Source organism: Lemur catta, chromosome 2 (assembly GCF_020740605.2).
Source record: "Lemur catta isolate mLemCat1 chromosome 2, mLemCat1.pri, whole genome shotgun sequence".
NCBI lineage: Eukaryota > Metazoa > Chordata > Mammalia > Primates > Lemuridae > Lemur > Lemur catta.
The window spans coordinates 136,292,273-136,317,504 of NC_059129.1; the positions used below are offsets into that span (position 1 = coordinate 136,292,273).

General features: G+C 37.9%; 1 protein-coding gene and 1 pseudogene across 3 annotated transcripts in view; both read right to left on the reverse strand.

The window, feature by feature from the left end:
• IPCEF1 (interaction protein for cytohesin exchange factors 1) overlaps positions 1 to 25,232 on the reverse strand; it is a 96,523-nt gene that overhangs the window by 60,766 nt on the left and 10,525 nt on the right. Inside the window, exons 3-4 of one of the 2 annotated variants that reach the window (XM_045544606.1) lie at positions 6,920 to 6,959; positions 6,127 to 6,296 (exon numbers count right to left, since the gene is read on the reverse strand). In XM_045544606.1, the coding sequence (XP_045400562.1) occupies positions 6,127 to 6,296; positions 6,920 to 6,959 (210 nt within the window). Of the gene's footprint in view, positions 1 to 6,126; positions 6,297 to 6,726; positions 6,880 to 6,919; positions 6,960 to 25,232 lie in introns of those variants that run through there. The other variant, XM_045544607.1, reaches the window with a different exon arrangement.
• On the reverse strand, positions 12,448 to 13,247 carry LOC123633395 (annotated as a pseudogene). Its single transcript, XR_006733586.1, has one exon. The product of XR_006733586.1 is annotated as an isopentenyl-diphosphate Delta-isomerase 1-like (transcript).

The following is a 25,232-nucleotide window of genomic DNA, read 5'->3' on the forward strand; positions in this document are numbered from 1 at the left end:
AAAAAAAAAAAAAATGCATTCAGGAATCTAAAAGGAAAATAAATATTAAGATACAATGATAGTAACATAGTCAATAAATAAATTAAACCAAGCATCCATTTTAAAAATCTTTTCCACATATGTGAAATTATATTGTCAGAAGTAACAGAATTCAAAAAAGTCATCAATCATTCCTATGTTCAGGTTTTCAAGTGGTAGTTAAATATTTTTTCCCCTTTGATCCATAAGTTATCATCTTGAGGTAAACTAGCCACTTGCAGCTGCTAAAACATCATATTTTTCTGTTTAGACATAAATATTTCACTTCATTCTCCTTTCTAACACAAATGCTAGAAATACATGTTGGCAAAAAGTTCATCAGTTTCAGAAATTAGTTTGAATTGTCTTCACTGAAGAAACATTTTAAAACATTGATATTTTGTTTGGGACACACTGAGAGGTTGGTTGTTGGGTCTGAGTGCATCCCAAAGACAATGTGGAGTGCAAATAAATCAGAAGACCATAATTCTCATTTTGGTGGAACTCTGGGAACATACCAGGTGCTCAACAATGCTTTCTAATTGATAATTAAGTAATATAATGATTAATCCCCTCAAAGAATACTGGTGCCTATTCTGTACCTACTACTTCTAGGATCCAGAGACACAGTTTAAATTAGACAAGTAAAGAATATGTGCTAAGGTGCTTACGTGGTAGTGGGAAAAAGAAAAATATATATATTAAGCTAGGATTAAAGTATCATAAATTCTTACGAAATTTTTTCCAATCTATGGTAAACTTATTCAGACATTTTTCCAAAACATAGGCTATTAGATGTTTTCTGATGAAAGGTATAGAAGAGTTAATGTCTCTTTCCTAAGGAGAATTAACCCATTCTTTATCTTTCTTAAACCGAGTTAAAGGCACTCTGTATTTACTGAAACTTTCAGAACAGTCATCTCATGAAAAGAGAAGTGAAAAGTCGTCTCATGATTTTCAAGTAACATTTTCTACCAGGATAAATTCTGCTCAATCTAAAAACTGCTTGATCTTTGCTATAGAGAGTCTCATAAAACTGATTTCAAGAAAAATATCTTCCAAATCTAAGCTCTTATAAAAATTTACATGAAGTGCACATGCAGCTAAAGACAGAAAACATGATGTAGATAACATGAATCCTCAGACACGTGGAACCATTCAGTCAAGGAAAACTGCAATCACATTTGCACAAGCAGATCAGATTTGCAAAGAACTGAAAAGTCTGCATAGTAAGTATGTAACCCAATACTAACCTACGAACCTCATCAGTTTGCCTAAAGTTTTTATGAAATATTTGGGTGACTCACTTTTTCTAGAGGACTCCCCAGAGCTTCCTTGAACTGTGGATGCTACAGCATCAGCACAAATGGTACAATAAATGGGAACTAAAACACACAAGTTTCTAGTAAATGTATCCAAAGAAATAGTGCACAAAACTAAAATAAACCAAAAAAGTAAATGACAATGAATCAAAATGAAATTCCATATTTGTCTGTCATAGATTCTTGGTCCCTCAATTTTCATGGTATTTTCCCAGTCTCCAAAATCATTCTTATTTTAGCCTCAAATTTTTTGTGTCCTGTTTCCAAGCACTCTTCGTACCTTGCCGTTTCTTATTATATTAGTGTAGTGTGTCCAAAATTCTCACTGTTAGTACTCTAGGCCAGGAGTTCATGTCTGAACGCCTGCATTTTCCCACCATCTCCTAACTGGCTTTCTGAAAGATCTCCCATCCTCCAAAACATCCTATTTATTGCTGCTAGGTTAATGTTTTTCACATGCCAATTTCACTAGATCATCTTCCGGCTGAAGAACATGCAGTGGCTCCCTACTGCCTGCTGGATCAAATCCACATTCCTGTGCTGTGTCTGAGGCCCTCATTTGTTGGCCCTGGGTCACTTCTAGATGGAGAAGCCAGGCAGCCTAGGGGGAGAAGCTTGATTTTCGTGTTGGAGAATCTTGCTTTTAAATCCCAGCTCTGCCATTTACTCTTTATGAGACTTTGCACGTGTTACTTAAATTCCCTGAGCTTCAGTAAACTCGCTTGAAAAATGAGAATAATAAAATCTATCTTGCTCGGTTATTATGAAAATTCAATATAATGTCTAGCACAGGTTGGCACAGCTCACGTATACTTTCATCCCTTTGTTCACATGAGTCCCCAGACTAGAACGCCCGCCCCCCACCCTCTACTCCTCAAAAGTCCTAATAACATGTTAGCAAAATGGGAGCAGCTGTGCGGGATGTATTTGGGATCATGGGGCCTTTCTAACAAACCTCAAATTGCTCTTTCTCCCGTATCTGTTTTTAAGAATAGAGGTGGAAATCTTTTACTGGAAAGTTATTTTCTGTCAAAACCAGTCCTTATTCATGACCCCGTGTCTCAAAATTCCCATGGGCAATGTAAGTGCTGATGACTCCTAATTCTCATTTATTCATGAAACCACCAACTATTAATTGAGTGCCTATCCAATGTCAGACACTGAGTAAGGTGCCGAAGACACACGTGTGGTCTTGCCCTACAGAGATTATTATCAATGATGGAAAACAGCAAATCTGACAAACAGGTACCAAAAAAGAGGCCAAGTATGATAATGAGAAAAGTGTAGTCTGCTCAGGAAGCAGAGGTGGCCAAATTTAGGTCCGAGGATCAGGCAAGGCCACCTCAAAGAAGGCTATTGAAACTAAAATTTGACCTATGAGGAGGAATCAGATTGATGAGATTGGTTGGGAGAAAGACCTCAGGGCGTGGAGACAGAGTTTTCTGAGCACAGAAACAGCATATGCAAAGGCTCAGGGAGAGCCAGCCCCGATGATGACAGGAATTAGAAGAAGTTCCATCCCTGAAGCTCGGGTTGGGGTGGGGAGTGTGGGCAAGTACGAAAGGTACCTCTTAAGGAGATTCCCTTGAGCCAGGAAATGAACGTGCACTTTCTCATAAGAGCAAGAGAAAACAAGATAGTAGATTTGAAATCCAGAATTTTATACAGCCTGGGTTTTTATGGCTGTTAAACTTGCATATGGTTCCGTGGGACTTGGCATGCAATCGACTGTGATGCGTCACGTTCTAAGCTCATAAAATGTGGTGTGAAAAATGGCAGATGAGTCCCTGGACTTGACCTTTCTCAACGGATATTGGGTAGGACTGTTTGAAGCAGCAACGTGTGGTAAAAAAGAAGGTACACCATGAATTACTGGATAACAACAACAACAACAAAACCAGGAGAGAGGTGAGGTTGGTGTGTCTTCCTCAGGCAGGGTCAGGGAGCAATAGAAACAAGCACAGAGATGCAAGGAGATCACTTGTGATTTCAAAGGAGAATTGCCCTAGATTTTATTTCTAGAGCCATTCTCTCAGAACCCTGTTGAAGGCAGACCACAGGGTGGTCTCAATTGTATCATGTACCCTGGTCCCCAGATGGAGTAGGGGGGGCATGTTGCAACTCTTGTGGGCTCAGGAGTCACAGGCGCTGGAACGTGAATCTGTTTTCTTCCACTTACTACCTGCATGACTTGGGAAAATTTACACAATCTCTCAGAATCTCAATCTTCCCGACTTTCAAAACACGGAGACAATTACTATCTCTGAGGGTGTTTTTGAGGAGTAAATAGGAGCAGGTGCGAAAGGTACCTGGAATCATCTGTCCCTTGGCATAGAGTAGACACTCAGTAAGAGGCGGCTTTTACTAAGATGCTGTTGGCTCTGTTGCCTCTCATGTCAGGCTATGGAAGAAAGTGTCAATGACAGGGCTTGTCCTTGCTCAAGATTAAGGAATATGGAAGGTAGAATAAGAAGTCTGCTCATTAGGCTTAGGTGCTTTGGGAGCATCTTTTTTGAATCTGAATTCTCTGAGTGGCAGAAAGTAAATAAATCATCTTGGCTTGAGGGTATGTGCTTGGCCCTTATTTCACAGTTGATATTCACACAGATAGCAGCAACATGCTAATTAAGTGTTCAGTGAGTAGCCTTTTTTCTGTCACAACAAACATATAATTAAGATATCAGGTTATATGTGTGTGTGTGTGTGTGTGTGTGTGTGTGTGTGTGTGTGTGTGTGTATGAGAGAGAGAGACAGAGAGAGAGAGAATGAATTTCTCTATGGAAGGGTCCTTCTGTTACATACCATTAACTTAATCCTATAGTCCCCTGAGATAACAGCAAGTTTATTCTCCACTGGATGTTGCTAATCTAACTGTGTTCAAGTGCATGACTTGCACCCTGAGTCCTGCTTTCTGTGTTGGCATGGAAGCAAGTCAGGACAGGAGTGCTCAAGTGTGTCTGGAGGCTCTATCCTTTTCCTCTCTAGTCTAGTCTTCTACCTGTGGAGGCATGAGGTCCCTAACACCTAAAACAGGTAACTCATTGCTCCTCTAAGAGATGCATAAGCCAAATGAGCTGATGGAACCCAATATGTAAGCATGTGTGGTTCAGAAGGACTTGCTTTAAATTCTGTGAAGACAGAGACAGCACCCAGAACATATCATTAGCCACAACTAGCCAAAAGCAAGGGCCTAAAATAATATGAAACAAGAAAGAAAAATTTATATTAACCTTAATTCCTCTTAAGAAGGAAGCTGTATTTGTTTAGGAAAACTCCCTTATAATAGAAGGCGAGACCACAGCCCAGGTTGCCTTAATTTGGGTAAAAGTGTTCACTCTAGGCGAGATGAAGAATGAACATACCCAGGTGGGGAGAAGAAAAGAGAGAAAAAAGAAGAGAGTGGGCAACTGCACACTTTGCCTCGTGACTTTCTTGGGAATCCCCGAAAACTTTGATAAAGTTGTTAAAACTCACCAAATTCTTGAAAAAAAAAACATATTTTTATGGAACTCGATGAGGAGCTTTGTGCCATGTTTTGAACAGTGTGAAGCTAAAGCAATAAGCTTGGGAACAGGGGGAGCGAGTGTGCTTGCTCCTGGGCACTGAAATTGGATTCCAAGGCAGTTTAAGCAAGTCTTTAACAGACAGGTGCCAGTGCCCAGGGGCATGTGGGGAACACAGATTTTTGATGAGCGGCCAGTGAATGTAAATTTATCAACTAAAACTTTGGTCCACAATGTGCAGCACTCACTTTGCATTTATAAAGCTGCAGGCATTACAGCTCTGTTACTTGAGTGGTGGGCATGCACAAGTCCTTTCAAAAGACTGGTGTCACAGAAAAAGAATTTTTCTGGCTTATAGACAATTCCTAAGTACTTTTCCCTTAATTGATTAAAGGATCTCCATTGCTGATCTTCACTATACCGCAAAGAAACTCAAGTTGTCTTGAGATCAACAGTCAATTCCACTGGGGTTAGTGGTGAGAGTTCCTCCTTGGAAAAGTCTTTATCTATTCACCATTCAACATCTTGGCTTTCAATATGTTTCAGGCTATGAAAGACCAGTGCACCTTCTAACAATAACTTCATTTCCAGCTGTTTTCCACAGGAAACTAGCCTGTGAAGCAGACTACACCAGAGTACTGCCTATTACAGGGCAAACTAGGCAACTATCTTATCAAGCATTGACCGAGTACGAGTAGTGTAACGCCATCCCTGAACACACCATAGAACAAAGAGACAACAATCTCCAATACAAAGCTGGCACCCAGGTTAGCGATTCCAAACCAACCCACCTAATAAACAGAGTCAGAGGAAAGGACGGAGAAGACAGTAAAGGAGGAGGAATGGAAATAGTTTCACTGAAATGAACCAACTGACATCCTCGATAAGTTGTAAAGCTGATTCCCGTTTTAGTAGAGAAGTCTTAACAATGTAAAGTTCCCATATTAAGTGATGTCCACATAAGTCCTGAAACTACTAGAATCTCTCGGAACAGTAACATTAACAGAACCTGAAAGCCTCTTTCAGCAAGGAGATCAGTTTTGACACCTCCTTCCTCCCCAGCTAAAGAGTAGTTGAGCAGGATGGTCTTCTACCCCATAAAATACAATAGAATAACCTACATATCTACTGGACCAGAACTGGTGTCTATAACTTATGTGTTTATTAGCTCTGTTCTAAGTCCCAGAAATCAAAATTAACTTTCCCATGGGATCACCCGATCTGTGATCTTTAATGCACCTTTCGTTAAAGAGGCTGGGAACAGGAGGAAGAAAGCTACTCACCATTTGATTGCTATACCAGTACAGGGACGACCCCTTCAGCACCACCCAGAACTTTTTCCATTTGTTGCTTAGGAAACTTCCCTTTTCCTTTTTCTTATACAGCCAGCCTTGGCAGTCAGCATGTCCCAGATCTTTACATGATATCCTCCTCCGACTCATGGTGAAAAGACCTGCAACAATTACACGAAGAGGTAGTTAAAGTATTACCCTGATTTATGTGACACAGTGAAAGGCAACTTTTAATTGTTTACCTCCTGGGAGTTGGGTTTTCCACTAAGATTTATGCAAAGTTAATGCAAAAAAGGGGGGAGCATGTGTCTGTTTTATTTTTAAAAATTCATCTGATGCTTAGAAGGTTTAAGATATGGCCAAAGAAACAGGGAGACTAATATGCAAGTATTAGTCTAAGAATATCATTCCCCAAGAATAAGTTGAACAAATTAAAATCCTGAGGCTGGCAGGCACATCATCGCAGTTACCCAGCTCCTTTCAACAATAATAGCAGTAGTTACGCGAGAGACGTTGAAGGGTTAATGCCCACCTAAAAAACACAGCTACTTCCCGACTCCCAGCCAGCTTTTCTAAGCTCTATTGACATACCACGAGGGATTAATCCAAATGAACAGCATGTCGTCATTTCTTCAAATCGATTCAAAAATAACCCAAATTAATCTGCCCTCCACCTCCTCATATCAGCGGTAAAACAGACCAAAATCTGATCCCAAGGAAGGCATCCACGAGAAAATCCACACTCACGAGCAAGGGGATAAAGAAACAAAAGAGATCTAATTACCTTGAGTTTTCTTCCTCGGCTTCTGACGCAAGGGAACCTGCTGAAAATGCAGGAAGGAAAGAAAAGAGGAAATTTCTGATTGTGTTGTAACATTTGTAAAGAGAGAAGGAGGGAGGAGGTGGCAGTGTTTATGAGCAGGATGGAATCTAAAAAAAACTCTCCAGGCAGAGCTAACGGGGAGCTTAGAGCTGAGGCACAAAATGTGCTAATTAGAATCAATATACATTGAGCTGAACCTGAAAAAAAAAAAGTCACAGAGCATTTATCACTAATGTTTCCTGTTCCCACCCACAGGCTGCTCTCTGACTACCACTTTGGTTATGATAGTGCGGTGTTCACGGAAGTTTTTAAAAAATCATAAAATAGTTCCCCTTTTATATTTTGGTGAGAGGAGGAAAAATACATCCTGCTTCTATTCTTGCAATTTCTAAATAACACCGATTATTTAAATAAACCTAAAAGATAAGTGTTACCATCTCAAAATATTACAGGTTCATTTGGGACTATTAAATTCATGGCCCTGCCACCACATAGGGTTACACCTAAACCACATGAATTAAATATCCCAGAAGAAGAAATTCCACAACCTCTTTTAGTGAGATCTCTACCACTGTGGATCCTCCTCAATTCTTATTTATAGCCAAATTTAAATTTTATTCTCTTTTTAAGTATCTCTGAATATTTCTTACATGTTTTATGGAAGATAAATTAGTTACCACCTACTATTTTGTACTAGCTTTTCAAATATTCAAGTCAGACAGACATAAGATAATATATCTGAAATACACATTTGATTCACCATACATTTTAAACAAGTGTAAAAGAGCAGATTATCAACAAAAATAGGAAACAAAAAAAATGCTTTCAAATGGCTGTGTGTGTGGGGGGGTGTACAGAGAGAGAGAGAATTTTGGCTTAAAGAAGTTTTCTTTTTCCTCTACAATACCTAAGCTGAATTTATTCATGTTTAAATGACAATCTTTTATGTTAACATGTAGAGAATTCAGAAAAAAATAATATACAATTGAAAAGCAGTTCTAAAAGTTGGTGTGTAATCTTATAATAGCATCTTATAAGTTATTCTAGATGTGCCTGGCTTGTATTCTACATATCTAATTATTGATCTAATAGCTATTGTATATGGTTCTATTATATGTTTGAAGAGGGAATATGATATGGTGGATTAGGATAGGATTTTTAAATCTAGAGGCCCAGAATCAATTCATGGCTGTCATAATCAGTAGCTGTGTTACCCAAGAAGTCAATCTCTGAATCTGCTTCCTAATTTGTAAAATGAAAACATTTATAATAATTCTAATTCTATAGGTCTCATAAAGATTTGGTAAGATTTATTTGTGAAAATGCTCTGAGAACTAAACAATATTACCTTACATGATATATAATATATCATTGATATAAACAAGCACTTCATATCTAATAAACAAAAGAATTCATAATCATTTTTTATGATAAGCATGACTTGTATTTTCTTCAGCAGTGATAATGAAGCTAAAGTGCTTAAATTATGTTTCCTGCAGAATATATATCCTGGAAAATACCGCTCTGACTTTTTATTTTATGAATGTTAGAATAAAATTTTATCCACAAAGAAATTAATCATCCATAAAGACAAAAGCAATAATTGCTCTAAGTTTTAAGCAAAGCTAGACATGTTATGACCATGGCATGTTACTTAAATCCAAACATGTTATCATGGAAACGTCCTCGTCTCTGCTCCACTTCACAAATATCTCCACACTGACCTGCCTCTTGGTTTAAAATCGCTACCATTCTCGCAAATCGTTTTCTGAGGTCTTTCCGATGTGCCAATATCTGAAATCAATAAAATCCAACTAGTACACATTGGCAACGTATTTTTGCCCAAATACATATGATATTTGAGTAGCTATAACTTAGCTGAGTGAGAACCAGGACTAAAGGCAAAGAAGAGAGTAAGTGACGTTAGACAGCGGGTAAAACTTGGGAAACCTGCAGTCCAGGGGTCCCCAGAGAGTACTTAACACAAACGAAGAGCCAGGGGAGTAGGGAGAAAAGGGAATTGTAGACAGTCATTCCTAGAGTGCTCGGGCCCCATATGAGCAGATGAAATTACATTAGTTCAAACAAAAAAGTCAGCTTTTAAAAGAACAAGTGAGAGTAAAGTCCCTAGAGGACAGCTTCAAGCTCTGCAAAGGCAGCAGGAGGCGGCATTCATACCAATGCTCAGATTGGGTACCGCAAGTCTGTCTCCTCCACCCAATCCCTGTGAGCTCCCAGTGGGCCAGGGGACTGTCCAGCTGCACCACCAACCCCCGCGGCTGCTTCCAGGGAAAGCCCCAAATCAGAATGTGAGCTTTGTCTCAATTTCACCTGAGACCAGCCCTTGGTATACTCTGGGTTCTTGTGCCTAGGATGGGATGAGAAGGACAATACCTCAAGCAAAGTGAGCACCTGACTCAAAGAAAGGTCTTTTTTTATTTTCTTAAGGAGGGAGAGGAGCTTAGTCATTGTGTTAACCCTGCTTTGATAGTACTTCTCCTAAAACAAATTATTAACTGTTAAAACTGTCCCCCTGGCCAGAAACAGACTGCATATTACAGAAATAACAAATTCAGGGAGTCTCAGCTTCATTTGATATGCACTTGCATGTGAAACCTAAATTGGTTTATATGAGAGAATGAAAACACTTCGAGAACTTCATTGTGTCTGAGATACATTTTACTCCTCACAACAGGAAGTGGAACTGGAGAACTAGTCAGTTTCAAAAAGATCTTACATGTGGTTTTTTAGCTAGGTAAATGAAAAAAAAAAGCAAGCAACCAGTTGAGCATTTTATGAGACAGTTTTTCAATAGGGAAATTATAACTCGTTATCATCATAAATATTCAGAGCCTAATAAGATATTTTCTCATACTATTTTCTTCCAGTTTGGATGTTGTAGGTAAAATTGAAGAATTATTCTAAAAATCTGCACTTGCCCTAACTTGGTTCTAAAATTGGGGAGAAATTTTTCTTTGAAAATATGTATTTCCTCTTTGTTGAAGAAGTATATTTTTCTTTTACTGTTTTTAAGATGGTTCCAAAACTTCATTTGGCCAGCAATCACCCAAAAACATACAGAAATACAAAGGAACCTCCTCTGATGTTGAGTGATGGGACTAACACCCAGATTACAGGTAACTATTATATTGATTTATAATCCATAAAGTAGTTGTTAAATCTTGCAGACACCGTTTACCCCTTGATGTATTAAAATTCACAGGAAGACAGTTTGTTATTACATCAAACTTCATAGTGATCGTGACCTTTAGCAAAGATTATATAGTAATATGCTGGTACATGGTCTCTCTGGTTGCAATAGCCCTGATTTGTATTAATAGCATTTGCCAGTTTGCAAATTTTCACATCATTGACAATGTCAAGCTACCTAATCCTCACATCATTGACAATTTTGAGCTACCAATACTTTAACCACCAAGCCACAGAAACTCCTGACTATTTTAGAGCCAGGCCAAATCGGCATAGCACTGACAGAACTGTTAGGGCTGCTTCTCCACAAACACCTGATATCTCCACAAACATCTTTCCTCCTTCCTGGAAAACTAAGCTCAATTTTTAAAGGGAATTGTAAAGCTTTTAGTTAATAAAATTTTACCTGTGAAAATACATGAAAAATTTGCTTAATTTTTTCGGAAGATTAATCACCTTAAATATTACTTAATCAATTAATATGAAATGAAAATCTGTAGTAGTGAATAATGGAGACAGATAATAGAGAATCTAGTAATAACAGATGCCGTAACAAAAGCCATGACAGCTAAGAAATCTGCATAAAGCTTATAGTCACATCATGTTGACCATGTGCCAGGTGCAGCTCTGAGTCTTTTCACAGACACTGTATTGATTCTCGCAACCACCCTTCTGGCTTAAGTACTATTATTATACCCATTTTAAAGAAGTGGAAACCAAAGCAAATGGAGCTTCAGTATTTTGCCCAAAGTCACGAAACCAAAATGCAAATAGGTATTTCAAGAACAAAACCCACAGAGTAGTATACTGTTAAGGTATTTGCTCTTGCTGTTGCTGTTTTGTAAAGGAGTAGCGCAGGCAGACAAGGACTAGCGTGGAAGGGGAGTTGGACACCATGGCACTTTCTGCCTAGAAAAGAAACAGAAGAAGAAATTTAAAAAGGATAACTAGGTAGAAGTGAAGGAAGGAAAAGAAAGGAGAAAAGGAGCTGAAGGAAAGGTGCAAGAGAAGAGGGAACAAGGAGGAGGAATACAGAATGTAGGAAATGGGTAACAGCAAAGTGCCAGGGAAAATCCCAGCATTTCTAGCTTAAACAACTGAATAAATGACAGCAATATAGAGAACACAGTTGGAAATATATTTATGTGGGCTCAGTAATAAATATATTTACACCGATAGACATGTGAGGCATCTAAGTGGAAATAGTTGTCATATTGTAGTATTTAAGGGTTTAGGGATTTGGAGAAAAAGCTAGAATAAAGATACAACAATGTTCCTCATTAATGTATAAATAGTAGAAGTCTGGAGTTTGAACAAGATCATCTGCAGAATGAATAGAATAACAAAGACTCAACATCAGAATTGAAAGAAAGAACAATGTATCACAGAGAAGCAACAGAAACCTAGCGAGGAGACTGTGCAGTTACAGCCAATGAAAAAATAAAGAAACCCAGGAGAGGGAGAGACCCAAGAGAAAGGTGGGTCCAAACCTTTCAACACAGTGTGACAGAAAAAGGAAAGAGTGATTAGAGATTTGGGAAAAACAAGTTTCATTACTGTGTGGGGCTAGAAGACCATTCCAGTGTGTGGAGGGGAATGAATGGGAACAGAAGAGATAAAGACAGCACTGCAGACTACTCACTCTTTCAAGAATTCTTCCTGAAAAGAGGAGTCATGAGAGCGACAAGAGGGCATGTGCCAAAGGACAGAGATCACCACCTGCCTCCTTCAAAACCAAGCTTCTGTGCTTAAACTCTCCATTGCAGTAAAATACAGATGCATACTTAGAAAGCAGTTCAACAATACCGAATCAAAAACCTCAACTGCATTCGTATTCTGACTCATTGATTATACATTTCTTTCTTCCTCTTTTTTCTTTTTGACATTGTTTTTGAGGGAATAAAATATACAGTTGTGTGTCTGTGTGCCCTTCCTTTTTCCATTTCCCTCTCATTCTCCCCAGGTTACCTGAATGTAATGTTCATCATTCCCTTGCATTTTTACTCTCTGTAAACAATATTTCAACAAAACTATAAAGAATAGCATTAATCTAGACATTTCAGGTTTTTTGATAGGTTAAATTAAGTTTTATTTATTTTCTTTCATTTTACAATAATCTCTCATAACTGTCTTTTACAAAAGAGCATATACAAGGCATGTATGATACAAAATTATTAGTTGTGTTTTCTACACAAGTTGGAAATTATCAATGTATCATATGAGAGTTCTCCTAATAGAGAACCAATTTCAATGTATCATATGAGAATTCTCCCAATAGGGAACCAAATTTTTTTTAAAAGTCATTCTAAGTTTACTAAGCAGAGAAATTCTGCAGTAATGGTTCACCTCTACCTTCACACTCTAGGTATTTTCTTGTGGTCAACAAACTGGCTCAAATGATTTAAGTTATCCCACCATTTAAAGAGAAAAGTCTCTACAATAATTTTAAACCAAAGTGTCTTCTTAATTTCACCACTGGTAGCTTTTTTCAGAGGTTCTTCTAGTTCTTCCTTTGACACATAACAATAGCTTTTAACCTCATTGGGAGGCGGATTCCACATCACATTTTTCCTCACAAACAGAATGTAATCAATTTCATGTTCACCCCAGACACTGTCAGACTGGGCCTTCTAGTGAATTTGTGTCAAATAATTAATTTCTTCTGGGGGAAGCTCTTCCAGGGGAATTTTAGACCTCTGTGCTGCTCCCCATACTCCAAGGGCATCGTTTTCCTCAAGCTCGCCTGGATTACGTAACCAGTGGCTGCAACATGTATTGGTAAAACAATCTGGAAAGCTAATCTTAGCATCTGACCTCTGCTGTAGCAGGAGCTTATTTTCGGTGTTGAATAAGAAGACACTAAAAGCCAGATGCAATAACCCTTTCTTAATGTTTTCATTCAAGTGACAATTCTTCTTGGTCTCAGCCCCAATTTTATTTTCATTTTCATCAGTAAGGATATACATCTCTGCCAAGATTCGAACCTGTTGCTTACTGAGTTGGTTGGTATTTATCTCAGGCCACTGTTACAAAATGTCTGATCTGACCTAGAACACTGAGCAGCCTCTGGGCCCAGACACCAGCCCCGTTTTGGCGCACTGACATTTAGGTTTTGATATTGTGCTTTTGTAATTTTTTCCCATGTTGATACATGTTGCTGTAGTTCATTTTCAAAGCTATATAGTACTGCAGTGAGTAAAAATGCCAAAATTTCTCTCTTCATCTATTGATGTATATTTAAGTTCTTTACAACTTACACTATCACAACAACATTGCAGTTAATGATTTTATATAACTTCCATTGTGCATATATATAGGTAGCTGTCAGGGCTAAGTATTTATCTGGAAGTGGAATTGCATGGTCATAGGATACGTGCATCTTTAACTTTAAATATTCCCAAATTTCTTTATAGGACAGTTCGTCCCCCCCTGCAATATATAAAATTTTTAGTCCTCTGCAACCAGGAATGCATTTTGGTTTCCTATCTCAGAATTTCAGAAATCTTTCCCTATATCTCTTTCTACTTATTTCTTTCTTTATTTTTTCTCTTTCATTAATTTTGGCTCTTAATTCATTATCCTTTTTTCTTTAAATTTCTTTGATTTTACTGTTATTTTTTTTCTAAAATTCATAGAAGTGGTGTTTACCTCATTCATTTATATTTGCTTTTAATCACCATTAAAAAGTGGGCAAAAGGCATGGACAGATATTTTTCAAAAGAAGAGAAACAAATGGCCAACAAGCATATGAAAATGCTCAACATCACTAGTCATCAGGGAAATGCAAACTAAAACCACAATGAGATACCACCTTCCCCCTGTCAGAATGGCCATTATTAAAAAGTCAAAAAACAATAGATGCTGGAGTGATGCCGTGAAAAGGGAACACTTATATATTGTTGGGGGGTGGGTAAATTAGTACAACCTCTGTGGAAAACTGTATGGAGATTTCTCAAAGAACTAAAAGTAGATCTATCATCTGACCCAGCAATTATGCTACTGAGAATCCACCCAAAGGAAAAGAAATCATTTTATAAAAAAAGACACCTGAACCCGAATGTTTATTGCAGCACAATTTATAATTGCAAAGATTATTACATAATCAAATTTTGCAAACATTCTATGTAAGACTAAATCAAAATTATTCATTTTGTTTTCTAAATATTTTATATCACTCTTTCATTTTTATTACTGGAGTTAAAACTTTGTTAGTATTTTCAACCTTTTTGTGTGGTTGGTTGGTTGATTTGTTTTTTTACCATTCTTCCATGTCATTTCTCTGATGTTTAATTTAGTATTTTCAAATTCATCATGCATATAACATACAACATATAACTCAGGACATTTTAACTCCTGCTTAAATTCCTACTCTCTTATTATTGCAGTCTAGATGTTTATTTTCCATCAAAAAAGGTTAAGATCATTATATTCATCAATTATAAATTTATTATGATTAAACTGTTATTTATCAATCAGAAATCATAAGTTTATCAATTTCTGTGCTTCCCTTTGTTTCATTTATCACATATCATCCCATAAGAAGTACTTTTATGTTTAGTAGAGTACCTCTTTGAATAATCCTTTTAATGAAAAGTCTGTAGGTAGTAAATTCTCAGTCTCTATGTATATGGTTGTAATGCTTTTATTTTGCCCTCAAAATTGAACGATACTTGAGGGATAAAAGTATTTTCACCTGGCACTTTGAATATTTTGATCATTTGTCTTCTAGCAACTATTGTTATGGATGAGATTTCTGCTATGAGTGTGTCATTCATTGTATATGTTTTTTCTTTTTACTCTTTTAAGACATTCTCATCATCCTTGATTTTCTGTGATTTTTACCACAGTATGGCTAGTTATGGATTTATTTTTATTTATACTGCTCAATCCTCAGAGTGAATGTTTGATTTGATACCTTACAACTTTTTTCAAGCATGGAAAATTAACAGAGATCTTCCAATAGTGCTTTTCTGCCATTTTCTCATTGTCTTCTTTGGGGACTATTGTTAGATATATATTAGAGATGAGTGATTTTTCTTCCATGTCTTAGCTCCTTTTTCTTAATTTTTAATCTCTTTACGTTTCTATGCCATTTGTGTCTTGTATAAATTTTTTGGATCTGCTTCCAAGTTACTAATACTTTTTTGAAAGTGCCCAAAGTAGAGTTTATGTCATCTATTGAGCTTCCTGTTTCAAGGAATATATTCTCATGTCTAATATTTCTACCTCTCTTTTCAAAACTCACTTATACTTTATTACTTGTTCCTAATTTTCTTCCAAAAAATTGTTAAAAGATTCTCTGAACCTCATGCTTAAATTTTTAGTCAGGATTTTAAAAATTTATTTAATTTAAAATGAAGTTTATCTTCTAATTTTTAATTCTATAGCCTGTCTTTCTCAGCATTATTGTTTTGAATGTGTTTTTGGTATTTTTCTTAGTCAATTTGGTCTACTATAACAGAATACCATAGACTGGGTGGCTTTAACAACAAATATTTATTTTGCACAGTTCTGGAGGCTGGAGTACAAAATCAAGATATGGGCAAGTCTGGTGTCTGATGAGAGTGCTCTTCCTGGTCTATAAAAGGCAATTTTCTCATCATATCCTCAGATGGCAGAGGAGAAAATCATATCTCTGTGGTCTCTTCGTATGAGGGCACAAATCCCATTCATGAGGGCTTCACCCTCATCACCTTATTACCTCCCAAAGGCCCCACCTTCGAATATCATCACTTCAGGGATTAGGGCTTCAACATATGAATGGGGGGGGGGGTACACAAACATTCAGTTCATAACAGAATTTAAATTTGCAGAATTGCTAATAGAAAGGTTTTATGTCTTTGCCTCTCTCTCTCTCTCTTTCTCTGTGTGGGAAGGTGTTTCCGTCACTCTGTCTCTCTCTTTCCCTCTGTGTTTATGGCTCCCTCTGTTGTGATTTGGAGATTACCACCACCTAATGTAGAATTAGTCCAACAATCATGTTATTTAATTGTACAGCTCTGTATAGGCAGTCCCAGACTTACGATGGTTCAACATACAACAATTTTACAATAGTGCAAAAGCCATATGCATCCAGTAGAAACCATAGTTTGAATTTTGAATTTTGATATTTTCCTGGGCTAGCAATATGCAGTGTGATACTCTTACATGAGATATTCAACACTTTATTCTAAAATAGGATTTGTGTTAGATGATTTTGTCCTACTGTAGGCTAATGTAAGTGTTCTGAGCATATTTAAGGTAGGCTAGGCTAAGCTATGATATTCAGTAGGTTAGATGTATTAAGCGCATTTTTGACTTACAATATTTTCAACTTATGACAGGTTTATCAGGACATAACCCCGTTGTAAGTCAAGGAGCATCTGTATATCCAGTCACTGGTCCAGCTGGTGACTGCTTTAGCTCCTGGTTTGGAGCCTGTGTCTGTATTTCTTTCTTCCTAGGCCCACAGCTTGTCCAGTGTGTAACCTCAGGCAGTGGTTTGGCAACTGTCTAATTTTAACCTTAGCCCTTTTCACAACTGGGGAAGCCCCATTAACCACTGTCATCAAGGAGTAGCTCTCCCCACATTTAGTGGAGAATTTTTTACCCCTAACCCCTTAACCTGCAGCAGGAGTCAACCTACTCCCTGTTTCCAGATCAGGTGCCATTGGGCCCTTGGCTTCAGTCATGCTATTGCTGCTCATTTCTGATCCACAGAGATGATTACCATGTTTCTGAGACTATCCCTTTTTGGTTTTCTGTTTCTCTTTGTCTATCACTACTATATGTTTGAAGAAGAATGGACTATCAAAGTGTGAACTCACAGGACCATCCTTGAACAGAAGTCAATCATTTCATCTATAAGATTCCATCTAAAACTCACAACACAAATGATAAGCTAGCCCCTTCCTATATTGGCCTCAATATACCACCAAAACTTATCTATTTCCTATCTCCTTAAACTTTTCTCTATTCTGCAGAAAGATCAGGCACTTTAACATCTCCATACTTTTGAATACTTTATTTTCCCTCCCCCATTCTTCACCTGGTGAATGCTTACTCATCCCTTGAGACCCGGGTCAAATGCCACCTCCCCCTTAAGCCTTCTCTGACTTTAGAAGGCAATTGGTTCTTGTAATGATCTCATATACACCCAGTGTTTTTCATGTATAGTCACTATAATAACTGATTTATGTTGTCTCTACAGATCTTCATGGTAGGTACTATTTTTGTCCTCCTTTTCACAGATGAGGAACGTCAGTGTGGTATGGTTAAGTAACTCCTCCACAGATCATACATAACTAAGCAGCAGAGCTGGAATGGGATCCAGGCCAGCCAGACTTCTAATCCTACTGTTTAATTACATGTTCCTCTGATGTTCAGTCCTCTATATTCCCACCATGCTTTGCTGGTGTCTCTGAAACAGTTATTATCATCTGTTTACCTGTATGAATACTGTGGCGCATACATTGTGGTAACACCATCCACCCAGTTGCCAAACCCAGAACCTGTGAGTAAGCTCAGACTGGCCCTTCCCTTCTCATACACATTGATTTAATCACCATACCTGTCTGGGTTGCTTTCCAATGTCTATCAAATGTCTCTTCCCTCTCCCTCTCCACTATTGCTGCCTTAGATCTGTATCCGTTCTCTCTTAAACAATAACCAGCTCATTGCTGGTCTCCCCATCTACAGTCTAGACCCTCAAAACCCCATTCAACACACCACTGAACAATTATAACACTGCTGAAAACACTTCAGTGACTTCAACTTAGAATCAGTGCTCTGGAACATGTCATGCCCTAGAAATGCAGCACCTAGCCCAACGACTGACACATGGTAAGCACTCAAAATATATTTAACAAAAAGACTATCTCAAATCAATGTTTGTTCCTTATGATGCCCTTGGTAAGGATGATACCTTATCATGTGCCTGGCACAGAGTGGAGATTTGACAAATATCTAGAAAGCCATCTACTGCTTGATTACTCAGAGCTGCAAAATGCCTCTTCCAGTAAATAACATCAGCAAAGTTACGCAACACAAAAGTTGTTCTAATACTTTTCTCACCCCCAAAGTGCCACATTCATACAGAAAGCCCCATAGGATGGACTGACCTTAAACTTGAACCCACACAGAGAGTTGATTCTTTGTGTTTGCTTGAAGGTAAAATGGACCTTTGATGGGCAAATCTCTATTTATCTAAAATACTATTTCCTTAAGAACATGGTACTTTTCTCTAGCTTCCTGTTTCAACTGATACTCCAAATACTGAGAATCTAGAACCCAAGAAATATAGAATACACAGGGGTGAGGGCATGGGGATGGAAGTGAATGAGCCCCTCCCACCCTACCCAGTAATCTATTTCCCAGATGGCTTTTGTGTCCGTCCCTCCTGAAGTCCTGCGACAGCAAATGTGTTCAATAGTCTCCTGAGTTTGACCTGTGTGCAGAGCAATTTGGGCACCATTATCTCAGCATATATATAGTCTAAAAACAAACTACCAAAGTTTTAGCTCTTTTTAGTTGATCAGAAATGTGAAAAACAAACTCCTCATTCCATCCCCGAATATCACCACATCCCTGAGACTCACACCACAAGCACAGAAGGCAGGTCTCATGTAGGCAGAAATTATGCCTGGGCTGTACACTAAACATACTCACATGAAGACTAGGCAATATATGTTTTGTGAGTAATGAACGTAGAGCTTTCTTGTAAAGCAAGCATAGCAAGTGCCAGTTTGCTGTTAACAAACAGGTGAAAGCCCAGGCAACAGCAAATAACCAACCATAGTGCCAGACGTAAACATTCATTCACATTCACTAAACTTTTCCACATCAGCATGAAAACAGAGCAAAGTAACCATGATTTATATGCATAAGCTTTTGTTTTGGGAAAAAAATTTTAGGAGCTTTGGGGAAAAGAACTATGTATAAGAGTCAAAGAGATGATCTGTCTTATTCCCTCTGAGCTTTGTCACCCTTAAATCAAAGCTGTTTTCCATTCTTAGCTAAAACATTCTTACTAAAATCTATCTAAGACCAAAGAACTTTCTAATCGAGCCTTAAAGATTTGCACATGCTAATATTTATTATTTATTTATTAATATTTATTTTAATGAGAAACTAATCATAAAAGAAAACTAAACAATAGTGATTTGGTGCATAATACTTTGTTAGCAACATAGTGTGATGCATGGAAAACCTTACCATTATCAAGGACTACATAAACAAATTCTTAGACATGTTTGGGGATTGTACTGAATCTAATAATTATATGGAAGATTTCCCAACGCACTATTATACAGACCCTAAAGGTGGTTATCTTAATTCTTTCAGGCTACAATTTTTAAATTAAATCTTTAGTTTATTCAACAACCAATTGGGGTACAATTCCTCCATGCCAAGAACCAGAGGTTTAATGGCAACCAAGCCCCACACCATTTCCAAACGTGGAAGATAGACAATTCAACATGGGTAATGAAGTCTACATATGAGTGTTAAAATGGAGTACAAAAGAAACACCGGGTGAGGCAAGTCTCCCAGAACTGGGAGTCAGAGGAGGCAGCCCATTAGTCAATAAAACCAAAGACTTGAATAAATGTTCCTTTCTCTCCACACCAGCATCTATTGTTTCTGACTTTTTAATAATGGCCATTCTGAGAAGGTAAGGTGGCATCTCATTGTGGTTTAATTTGCATTTCCCTAATGATTGGTAACGTTGAGCATTTCTTCATATGTTTGTTGGCCATTTGTATGTCTTCTTTTGATAAACCTCTCCTCATGTCTTTTAATAGGGTCGTTTGGTTTTTTCTTACTGATTTGTTTGAATTCTTTGTAGATTCTGGATATTAGCCCCTTATTGGATGCATAGTTTGCAAATATTTTCTCCCATTCTGTAGGTTATCTATTTACTCTGTTGATTATTTCCTAGCTGTGCAGAAGTTTTGGAAAACAGTATGAGATTCCTCAGGGGAATAAATGTAGACTTACCATTCAACTCAGCAATCTTACTACTGGGTTTCTACCCAAAGAAAAGGAGGAATTTTATTAAAAAAACACCTGCATCCAAATGTTTAGTGCAGCATAATTCACAATCACAAAGATGTCAAATCAACCTATGTGCCCATCAATTCATGAGTAGATTAAGAAAATACAGTATATATATATACATATATGTATACACACACACACACACATATACACACACACATACCATGGAGTACTAGTCAGCCATAAAAAAGAACAAAATAATATTTTCTGCAGCAACTTGGATGGAAGTGGAGACCATTGTCCTAAGCAAAGTGTCTTTGGAATGGAAAGAAAAACAAGCACCACGTGTACTCTCTAATAATTAGGAGCTAATCAATGGGCACATACAGGTATAAAAAGAACTAAAGGTCACTGGAAATCAAGCAGGGGCAAAGGGGGAAAGGGGGAGGAGAGGAGGGGTAAAAACCTACCTATTGGGTACAATGAACGCTGTTCAGGTGATGGGTACAATGAATGCTGTTCAGGTGATGGGTACACTAAAAGCCCCAACTTAATCATTGTATTATAAAAGGTATCCATGTAACAAAAACATTTGTATTCCCTTAATATTTTGAAATTTTAAAAATCAAAGACTTGAAAGATAAAGACCTGAGCATAACAGGATCTGACACAGCGATGCAGATATGGTCCAGTCTGCATCGACAATGACTAAAACAGTGACAAAGTCATGTCACACAGGGCCTTGTAAATTGTGTTTTAAGCTCTGAAGTTTGCCTGAAGGACAATGGGACATTGAACCGATATAAGCAGGCAAGTGGCATAATCAGACCTGTGTCTGAGAAAATTTGCTCTGGTGGCTGTGTAGCAAGTAGACTGCAGGGGACCCGGGCAGAGGCAAGAGCCCAGCAAGGAGCAAGAGAGGTGAGTGCTGTGGCTGTGAAGATGGGGAAATTGTTAAGAGACAGAACCTGTGGAGCTCAGTGCCTTAATACTTTTGGTTCTACAGGACACTCTAGCTTTGAAAATTCTGTTGTTTCATTGAGAAAGAGAAAAGAGTACTGTCAGGTAACAAACAACTTGGCTTAGCAAAAAAGATCAATGCTGTTCTAGTACACACATAATAAAATTTTGAATAGTTCTTAGAATTTAGATTTAAATTCCAAGCGATTTTCTTAGCACCATTTCCCATACCAACCTTAATGATAACTATCAGACTAACATCAACAAAAGTGCCTTAAATGTATATTCCTTCCCCCACGGAATGGTAAGCTCTTTACTTCCTACCCCAGCACCAAGCAGAGTGCTCAGCCCAGATAACTCAATAAACATTAGTTTAGTGGAAATGAAGTGTAATACAGGATGTGATTAGGTCAAATGTGTCAAACCTACTGAAACTACCTAGCATAAAAATAGGTCTCCTGTGCTACATTTTATTTAGAGAACAAATGACAGCAGAAAATTGAACTAATTTTCTGAATGGAAAGATAAAGTAGGGTAACTGCTGAAAAGCAAGTGGAAGAAATGCTTAAGAGAAATGTTCAGCAGTACTGCCCAGGCACTGAGGGCTGTGAGACAAAAATAACAGGCACACAGACACAAAAGGAGGGCTGGCTGATTGAGCCTGGGATGGAGATGGCTCATGAAATGAGAAAGATCCATAAATAGCCAGAGTTCCTACTAAGAACGATAGAAGTCATTTGTGCTCTGGACCAAGGGGGACCAGGTTGCTCACCACACTGGTAATGGCTCTAGATTGGAATTATACAAATGATATGACAGTCCTTTGGTAATCACATCTGTGATATTACTCCAATACCCAGGGTTATATATATTTATATCTTTTTTTTTTTTTTTTTTTTTTTTTTCAGAGACTGGGTCTTACTCTATCACCCAGGCTGGACACAGTGGCACAACCAGATCGCTATAGCCTTGAACTCCTGGGCTCAAGCAATCTGCCCACCTCAGCCTCCAGAGTAGCTGGGACTATAGGTGTGTGCCACCACACTTGGCTTATACTTTTTTTATTTAAAGACAGAGATTTTAACTTGTCTAAAGTCAATTAAATCTCCAGTTCCTACCTGGTACAGTGCCTGATACGTGATAGAATAAGGATAAGTAATGGATGAATATTAAATGAATTCTTCAAAGAATGAATGACTTTGTTAATTTAAAGTGTTTCAATGTTCTCTTATTACCTTAATTTCCATTTTTTCTTAAACATATAAGATGAAATTCTTCCAGTTAGAAGGCTACACTCTTTCAGTGGGAAGGGTGAAACAATGTAAGAATTAAACACAGCATTACCTTTCCGAAGGATCAGACAATCCTAATTCTTTTTATTTCTTTGTTCCATATAACACAAACACACATGCTTATAATCATATGCATTTTTTTCTTTTTAAAAAATTTCATGAACTTTGGTTACTCTGAACTTTAGTCTTCCTGACTCTATTCTTACATATCTCTGATATTCATTTGCTTTTACTGTTGACCATAGGACACTCTTATAACAGCCAGTACATATGCCTTCACATCTGCTTTTAGCAAAAGTCTTTAACTGCAACCACATTTACAGAAGGGGCACTGACCCCCTGTGTAGTCAAATATCTGGGAGTAACTTTTAACTATCCAAAAACTTAACTACTAATAGTCTGCTGTTGACCGGAAGCCTTATAGATAACACAAACAGTCAATTAACATATATTCTGTGTTATATGTATTATAAACTGTATTCTTACAATAAAGTAAGCTAGAGAAAAGGAAATCATAAGGAAGAGAAAATGCATTCACTATTCATTAGTTGGAAGTGGATCGTCATGAAGGTCTTCATCCTCATCTTCCCACTGAGTAGGCTGAGGAAGAGGAGGAAGAGGAGGGGTTAGTCTTGCTGTCTCGGGGGGTAGAGATGGAAGAAGTGGACGAGGTGGCAGGGGAGGCAGGAGAGGCAGGCATATCATTGTAACTTTATGAAAATACATAATAATTTCTCACTTTTTTGCTTTTCCAATTTTCTAAAAATGTTTCCATACTGAGATACCAATCCTTCTTCCACCATTTGCTTTAGTTTCAGTGCCCATATCATAGAAAGGTCTATGTTGTACAAGAAGTCAAAATCAATCTTGAATAATCAGAACCCTTCTGTCAGACTGTCATTATTTTTTCTAGGACTGCTTCTCCTGCATCTCCTTCCTCATCGTCTGGCACTGGTTCGGAAGCACTCATCTCCACCAAGTCATCTTCTGTTAATCCCTCTGGTGTGCTGTCTGTTAGCTTTTGAATTTCTCCAAGATCCTTATCTTGAAACTCTTCACCCCCCACACACACACTTTTTTGTCACATCCACAATCTTGCATGATTTCCTTGATTGACTTTGTCATAAATCCTGTGATTCATGCACAACATCTGGACACAGTTTTCTCCAACAGAAATTAATTGTTTCAGGCTTGAGGGCTTTCACAGCTTTTTCTGTAACAGCAATGGCATCTTCAATGGTGTAATCCTTCCAGAGTGTCATAACATTCCCTCTGTCGGGGTTATCTTCCATAGCGTTGACAACCCTTTCCATAGAGTGCTGTGTGTAATGAGCCTTAAAGGTCCTTATGACACCCTGATCCAGAGGCTGAGTTAGAGACATCATGTTTGGGGACAAGCAGACACTTTGACACCTCTGGTGTTGAATTCATGGGGTTCTGGATGGCCAGGGGCACTGTCCGATATCAAAAGAACTTTACAAGGCAGTCCCGTATTGCCAAGGTACTTCCTGACCTCAGGGATAAAGCATTGATGAAACCAATCCAGAAAAAAGGTTCTTGTTTTCCAGGCCTTCTTGTTGTACAACCAAAAGACTGGCAGCTGGTGTTTATTTTTTCCCTTCAAGGCTGAGGGGGTTAGGGGGTGGGAAACCTTAGAGATAAGTAAGGGTAGTCCTGGTCATAAACCTGACTGCTTTTGCACAAAATAGTAGAGTTAGCCTATCCCTTCCTGCCTTAAATCCTGGTGCTCCCTTCTCTTCCTTACTAATAAGTGTCCTTTGTGGCATTTCTTTTCCAGAATAGGGCACCTTCGTCTGCATTAAAAACCTGATCAGGCATTTCTTAATGGCATCTGGGAACTCATTTGTTGCCTTTTAATCACATTAAAGTTTACAGGTATGCCTTTCTTATAGCAATCCTGCACCCAACTAAAAACTGCAAGTATTTTGCAAAAAGGGCAAGGTTTTTGCACCTGCTGACATAGCTGCAGCAGCAACTTCATGAATGTCCTTTTCTTTTTTCTCAGTGGGCCTTATGCTGGATTCACTGCTCTTATAATGGTGGACAACCACAGCTTCAGACTTCAGCCTACAGTACGTATCAAGCAATTCAACTGTTTCCTGTCATATCATGACTTTTCTCTGCTTGTTGGCAGCACTTTTAGCAGAACTTCACATGGATCCTATAGTGTTATTCAAGGTTTACAATAGTGCATTAACACAGTGAAAAATACACAAAAACTGTGAGAAAGAGATCACTTTTTACTCCAATATGCAATTTAATGGAGAGACACTGACTGTGGGAAATGATTGGTGTCATGTGGCGTTTTAAGAGGATATGGATACTCGCATACTCTCAACACCTGAGCTCATCGAAATGACAACAGGAGATGGCTAAAAAAGTATTACAGAAATACAGTATTTACTATAGTTAATTTTATGCAGTTGTGATTTAACACTGCATCTTTACATTTGTTTACATTTCTCTCAACTACAAATGTCACCATGTACAGTCTGTGTATGCAAAATCTTTGATAAATTTTAACTTTTTACAATATATTTGTGTCTACTTTATGGTAGTAAATGATAAAACAGATTAGTATCTACATGTATTTTATGGATTCACGACATACCAAACTTTTTCTTAATTTTTTAGAGGGTATGTGGTTAATCTCTGAGTTTTTTCAAATAGTCACAAATCTCAAAAACATTTTCCAGTGCATTTATTCTGTGTACAAATGGACCAGTGCAGTTCAAACTCATGTTGTTCAGGGGTCAAGTGTATTCTCTTAGTTGTTCCTCTTATTTATCTTCATTGTAATTATTCACATTTTTATT